The sequence below is a fragment of the Asterias amurensis genome, chromosome 7 (genome assembly GCF_032118995.1).
Source record: "Asterias amurensis chromosome 7, ASM3211899v1".
In the NCBI taxonomy this organism is placed as follows: domain Eukaryota; kingdom Metazoa; phylum Echinodermata; class Asteroidea; order Forcipulatida; family Asteriidae; genus Asterias; species Asterias amurensis.
Genome location: NC_092654.1, coordinates 24,652,044 through 24,659,120, shown reverse-complemented (window position 1 = coordinate 24,659,120; position 7,077 = coordinate 24,652,044). Strand labels below are relative to the sequence as shown.

The following is a 7,077-nucleotide window of genomic DNA, read 5'->3' as shown; positions in this document are numbered from 1 at the left end:
GGCTGCTCCACCGAGCTGAAAGTTGCACTGATTTCAATGTAATGACACACCGTGTACACTTTCTTATACGGATGCTCTCTTAAAGGCAGTGGACACTATTGGTAATTACTCAAAATATTTTTTTGCATAAAACCTTACTTAGTGACAAGTAGTGGGGAGAGGTTGATGGTATAAAACATCGTGAGAAACGGCTCCCTCTGAAGTGCCATAGTTTTCGAGAAAGAAGTAATTTTCCACGAATTTGATTTCGAGACCTCAGATTTAGAACTTGAGGTCTCGAAATCAACCATCTAAACGTACACAACTTTGTGTGACAAGGTTTTTTTTTTGCTTTTCATTATTATCTCGCAAGTTCGATGACCGATTGAGCTCAAATTTACACAGGTTTGTTATTTTATGCTGTTGAGATACACCAACTGTGAAGGCTAGTCTTTGACAATTACCAATAGTGTCCACTGCCTTTAAAGTACGTTTGCAAGTTATGAAAAAGGCAGGACTCTTAACTCAACCTGCCGGGCGATTGTTTAATATTTAAATTCAATAAACAGCACAATTCAAGTGCGTTTTGGCCAGAGGTAGTTGTGTGGACACTTCACACGATTAGCCGTGTTTTCCTTTATCGCAGTCCTTGTGGACCAAACAATAATAATTACGGTACACGTAAACACTTTATATTTCCATTGTTAAAACGTCTGGTGTCAAACTCACTAATTACATTGATGGGAGGACATAGTCACAATTGCACTCAATAGGGCTATAGAAAAGACAAAAAGGGAGAGGGTGGGGGGGTAAAGAAAAGACCGAAAAAAAAGAAGAAGAAAAAAAACATAATTATTAATGTGCCCGCAAAATTTTGATTTTTAATCTGTTATGCATTTCTACTGCTTATTGATTAAAAAACTGCTAAACAAAGCCCGGTTCATCCTCTTCGTGCAAAAACGAAGTTTGCTTCATACACAAGAAGAGGCGCGAATAGCCCTATATAGGACCCTTCCTCTGTACACAGATCAGAGTATTGCGAAAGTGTATAGGGCCGCCAGGGCTATGGCGCGAACTGATTATATTGCGTCACCAAAACTCGTTTCGCATTCGCATGAAGTATGAACCGGGCTTAAAAGTATTTGAAGTTATAACTGTTTGTAATGGGACGAAATCTGTTATTCTTAATTAGCATGTAATGTGACCAGAGGGTTGGCCAGTGGAAGAGTGCCAGAAATAGGAAATACCAGAACACCTTGTCCTCTGCAGAGGTGAATGTGCTCATAACACCTTTGCAGTGGAACTATCGGACAATATTCCCAAGTATTAAAGGCACCAACACTTGACGTGTCAGGTACCGGAACCTCGGAGTAAAAACGACTTAGTTTTGCTTTATAGTAATCTAACACAATCGATTTCTGAATCATGGGCGACAGTGTGAACAATCTGAAGATAATTGTCGGCAGTGTTTAGAAACGACCAATGAAATCGGCTAGATCAAGCAAGGTCCTGTAGAGATCCACTTCTAATCGAATGTTACTAATCAAACTTAAAAATGCTACAGTTGACTAGCAGACACATTTTTCAACAATTCTGGTGGCATATTGACTATCTGAGAAAACTTTGAGTTGCCACTTAACATTGGCAAAAGGGAATTATTGGAAAAATATTGGCAATCAAAATGGAATTGATAAGTGTTGTATTCAACTCTCCCAAGGTAAACATGGCCCAGAACTGAATATTATGAGCTGAATGAATTACATGTTTCAAACAAAATGATTGATCCTGCATACAGCCTGTGTGCTAGCATCCCTTTGTTGTTGAAAACATTAATATTCAATGAGACTGACTATGTTCGTCGTCAGCGGCTGCTTGGACTTGGGGTTGTACTTCATACAATTGACTTTTAAACGATAATGATAATGAACCAGAGTCCGGAGTTAGGCTTTAACAAAGATCCATCGGTTTTAGCATTAAGGCTGGCTCACAAAGTATAGCGGCGATGACCCAACGGAAGGTGACGAACGTGAAAATCCCAAAAGGTTAGCGGCACAGCGACGGCAAAAGGGGAAAACTCAGCGGACAACAAGGAACGAGATCAGCGGGCTGACAGCGAATTTGCTGGCGGCTAGGAACGGCGGCTGACGGTGGATTGCGCCGACGATTACGTGACTCAACGGCTGACACCAAAGCCTTTGTTTGTGCGGTGGTTAATAGTTGAGTTTGGCGTTCCACTCCTCACATGTTCTGGTCATCCACTCGGGCAACGACTATCAACGAAATTGTGCCGACACCAAAACGACTTGCTGTAGCTTCCCGTACCCCCCCCCCCCCATTCGCCGTGTCGTAGTATGAACAATCCTTTAGATAACGCTGCCTGATTGATTTTGCTCCGACGGGGCGCATCTGTGAAAGTGCCCCCATCAGCCAGAGCTTTAGCCCAAAACCTTACCCAAAACGACAGACTGCCAAAAGACAGCAATAATATTGCTGTTATATTATTAATAGAACGCGAAAGCGTTTCTGGATTAAAGAGAAACATCCAGGACGTTTTGAAAATGTCTATCATAGAGAAATCACGAGCTATAAGCTGAACAAAATGACTATCATAATTTAACAATGATTACGCCCTCTTGTGGTCCAAACACCTCAGACTAGACCCGAATGTCTGGTCCCAGGATAACAAGGCTCCAGTCCGCGGCTCGGACCGGGTAGACCCAGAGGTGAAAAGCATGAACTGAAACCACTTAGGCAACCTGACTGCCCCATACACTGATCATGCATCCATACACCTCAGACTAGACCCGAATGTCTGGTCCCAGGATAAAAAGGCTCCGGTCCGCGGCTCGGACCGGGTAGACCCAGAGGTGAAAGGCATGAACTGAAACCACTATATAGGCAACCTGACTGCCCATACACTGATCATGCATCCATACACCTCAGACTAGACTCGAGTGTCTCGTCCTAGTATAACCCAGCAACTGTTTCTAAATAACCACAGAGATGGGTCAAACGCAGAATCTTATTTACAACGAGTTTACGGGTCAGCTTGACCCGTAAATGGGTCAGCTTGGCCCGTAAATGGGTCAGATTGAGACAGAGAATCCGCTCAGTTTAGACCCGGAAGTTGGTGGAATGAACTTTGAAAAAAAATGAGCCATTTCAAAGTAAATCGTTTGAGTAATGTAACAAAAAACAAATTAACAATCACGGCTTCGAACACATTTGTAATGATTACCCCCCCCCCCCCCTTTTACACACCATGTACACCGCCATATTTATAGCACAATTTTCGCTGAATTTAGCAACATAGTTTGGATATAACGATTTCGATATTACCAACAAGATAAATTCACTTAGAAGGAAAACCCAAAAAACAAACATTACAAACACTGTTTTGTGCGTGACATTTTGCAAGTCATTTGTATTTAATACTTAACATCTTTCAATTGAGCGATAATTATCTATCCCATACCACCTTGAAATATCAGCCTAAAATCTCCCTGCCAGAATTAACCCAGATCTGTGTCCGAGTCCCGCAGTTACTGACCCAGCCCCAGTGTAGGCATATGCGTGGTGAAATAGATTGCCCGGCAGAATCCTAGCCATCATCTTTTTCTTCTTGACCAGTTTTGAGTCAGCCTGACCCATTATGGCTTAGGTTACTTGGTGTGACCCGGAATCTGGGTAATATGACGCCGTTTTTACAGTGAATGTATACAATAGTTCCTGGCCAGGCTATTACGGATTCGTCCAACTTATTTGAGTACTGGTTATCTGTTCAAGTAAATTAGCCTCGCGGTTAATATTAATTAAACAACTGTGAAAAATAAAATGGCATGATCTGAAAACAACTATTGTATCTCCTCAGTAATTAGCCTTGCTCAAGGCAGTCGCATTATTCGCTCCGAAAAGACGCAGCTGTAAACCCACCCGCCGTATACCCTGTGCATGGTGTGTGCGATCACACCGAATGACCAACCCGTATACACACTGTCACATCGCACGAATACTGTTCACACAAGTCATCGCACTCGTACACCACTAACCGCATGCGGAGGCCGTCAGGCCGACAGCCTTGTCGGATCTGTATCTTCCCGTTTTAATGTGTTGTATTGAAAAAATTCCAATAGTGGACGAAATTGGGGGGGCTCTAGGATATGCTAGTATGCAGCTCATGAATATGTATATCGTTCGTCAGACCTATCAGACAACACAGGATGTGAGGCAAATGAATTATTCATTTTGACGTCCAATCACGCACTTCCCTTATCACGACCTTTGGACCCTATCATGCGACCGTGGTGGTGGTGTGTGAGGTAAACATGTCTCGTCTTTCGCGGGCATTATGGTAATGAGCTGACCGTGGGAACTCTTCGCTTATTATAGTAATGAGGTCAGTGGCTTCAACACAAATCCTACAAGGCTGTCGCCCTGACGGCCTCCGCATGCGGATAGTGTACGGGGGCATCGTGTCGTGCGATGTTACGCACAGTGAATACGGGTGGGTTTTACGCACAGTGAATACGGGTGGGTTTTTATACAGCGGCGGTCTTTTTTCGGAGTGAATAATTCGACTGCCTTGAGCAAGGCTACTCAGTAATGAGAAACGATCATGTTTTGATCAGTGAATTAATTTGAAGCGAGCAGTAATGAGGTATTATACAGCCAACGTGCATAAAGGCACCGTTATAGGAACCGTTTGATTGTTTGAATCTTATATAAATGTAGATTATTCAAGTTAGCTTCATCCAGAAACAGTATAACCCAGAATGAAATGTTTTTGAATCCGTTTTTATAAAACCACATTTCTCTTAATGTTGTACGCATCCACAGCTGCGGTACTGCTTCGAGAGTAAGTTTTTATGGTCATTTATTTTTAAGAGTACATAATTACAATAGTTATAATCTACAAGTGAAGTGACGAATTGTTAGAGTTACATTTCACACAAGATGGACATTTTTACAGGAACAATCGAAAAACTCCACAGATTGGTGCTGATTTAACGGAACATCTTATAAACTATTTATTCTGCTTGGGAACGCAACGCCCCGGATTATGTGACACAGTCTGAGGAGTTCAAATTCAAGTGGTAACTTGTGATTAAGCACGTGACTGAACCAGTTAATCTATTCAAATATAACACACAGATGGACTATTTGGGATAAAGATGTGCACCCGTGAAATACACCTCTCTCAACTACCGTCTCTTTGTACACAAGTGTAACCCTAAATAGCGAGAGAAGTTTTGCCGGAACCGTACGACCAGAAGAGCATACAGGAACGGGTTTAGAGTGGAGTTGCACCACAACAAGTAGTTGACGATTTCCCATGTTAGATCGCTGATGCAGTCTTCACAGAATGCCACTAGGATTGAAGATACATGAAACGGGAGCCACGTCGTCACGAAGACACCTACAATGACTGAGAGTGTAACCGCTGCCTTACGATGCCTCTGTAGCTCACGTGCTCGCCGCCGGGCTTGAGGAGGATGAGCGCTAAGGTTAGTAGTTGGGTGTTTTACTGCGTGATTACATGGACTACTTGCCTCCTCATTCTCAATGACCCGTTCCCTACCGATAACTTGAGCAGTTCTGATCGGAGGAAGCCGTTGGTCAGAATTAAATATGGTTGATATCTCATCTAGTTGTATGTCGTATCCTGCATTGCAGTGGTATTCTTGGCTATCAAGTTGCATTGGTTCTGTCTTGCCTTTATCTTTCACGTCAGAGTGATCTGTGAAGTGAGTATTTTGTTCTCTTTCTGCAGTTGAATCTTGTCTGAAAGGACCTGGATGCAATGCTGCGTCCCTGCTGCTGGCATGTGAACTCTCATGTGAAGGGCAAGCACTTCGGAAATGTCCCTTTGATCTCTGCTTAATGTTCATGTATACCTTTGTATTCAAGTAAATAATAACAAGAAGGGGGATTAGGAACTCCACGGCAAGTTGAAATCCAACGAAGGGGCCGTTCTCAAACGGTTCAAGTTCGCAATCTTCGGAATAGTCCACATTTTCGTCTCCGAACAACGGGCCCCACCCAAAGGTAACAAGAGAATAAAACACTGTATAGATAAACCATACAGTTACGCACATAATAGTGGCCTGTCTGTGTGTTTGGAAAGTACCATAAGCAAGTTTCTTGGTGAGAAGCCAGTGTCGATCCAAACTGATGAAGATAATCGTCAAGACGGTAACATTGGTGCAAGTGTAATCCAATACTAACCATATCTGGCACAGGATCTTTCCAAATGGCCACCACCCAATAACAACCCATATGGAATTAAGGGGAATGGAAACTGCACCAATGATCAAATCACATATTGATAGGTTGAGAATGAAGGTATTTGCTACTGTTGATCTGATGCGGTTATCAGTGGTATACGCTATCATGACGAAGATGTTACCACACACTGTTACGATGCTGATGAGGCTGAGTGTGACTGCAATAGGTATCTGCCTCTCTAAACAAACAAATAGCCCGCCGTCATTGCACGAATCCTCACTGAAGTTACCCATCTCCATCAGGGATGTTGTGTTGCTTGGTGCCTCCATCATCGGTGCGTAATCTGCACAGTAAACTGACACTTTTATTCCCTGCTTGAAAAACTTCAATCGAGAAAATAACAAATCCTGTGTATCGGTGTAAAGTCGTATACGTCTCTCGTTCACATTGTGCATTTTACATTTATACGAATACAACCTGCCAATATAACGACTTACACTCGGCACGAGCGCGCTATAATGGAAGCCTGTGATTGGATGAAATAGTACATCAAAATAAATAAATGAATTGAGAGTCTAGGGTTTATATCAGCGGGATGGACGTAGGTGCTGTTTTGTCCCGACTGTTTTTGTTGTGTGTTATTTTTTCATTCTTGTAATCAAGAAGCCACAACGAGTGGGCATTGATTCTGATGAGGATTCTGATTATTGTGTTATTATGATTACCCCGACGTAAAGGCTTACTAGGAGAAAACTGATTATTATTTCAATAATTTATTTCACTCTAGTTTGGGACATAATGGGAATCACGAGGTTGTTGGGTTCTAATTACTTTGTTGTTTACGTGAAGACACTTCCTCCTTCACAACAGGAA

At 42.5% G+C, this 7,077-nt stretch overlaps 1 protein-coding gene across 1 annotated transcript; it reads right to left on the bottom strand.

The window, feature by feature from the left end:
* Nucleotides 1-5,180: 5,180 nt before the first annotated feature.
* Nucleotides 5,181-6,536, bottom strand: LOC139939606 (muscarinic acetylcholine receptor M2-like). The gene has a single exon (XM_071935626.1). The coding sequence runs from the start codon at nucleotides 6,534-6,536 to the stop codon at nucleotides 5,181-5,183; it is 1,356 nt and encodes a 451-aa protein (XP_071791727.1).
* Between the last annotated feature and the right edge of the window lie 541 nt (nucleotides 6,537-7,077).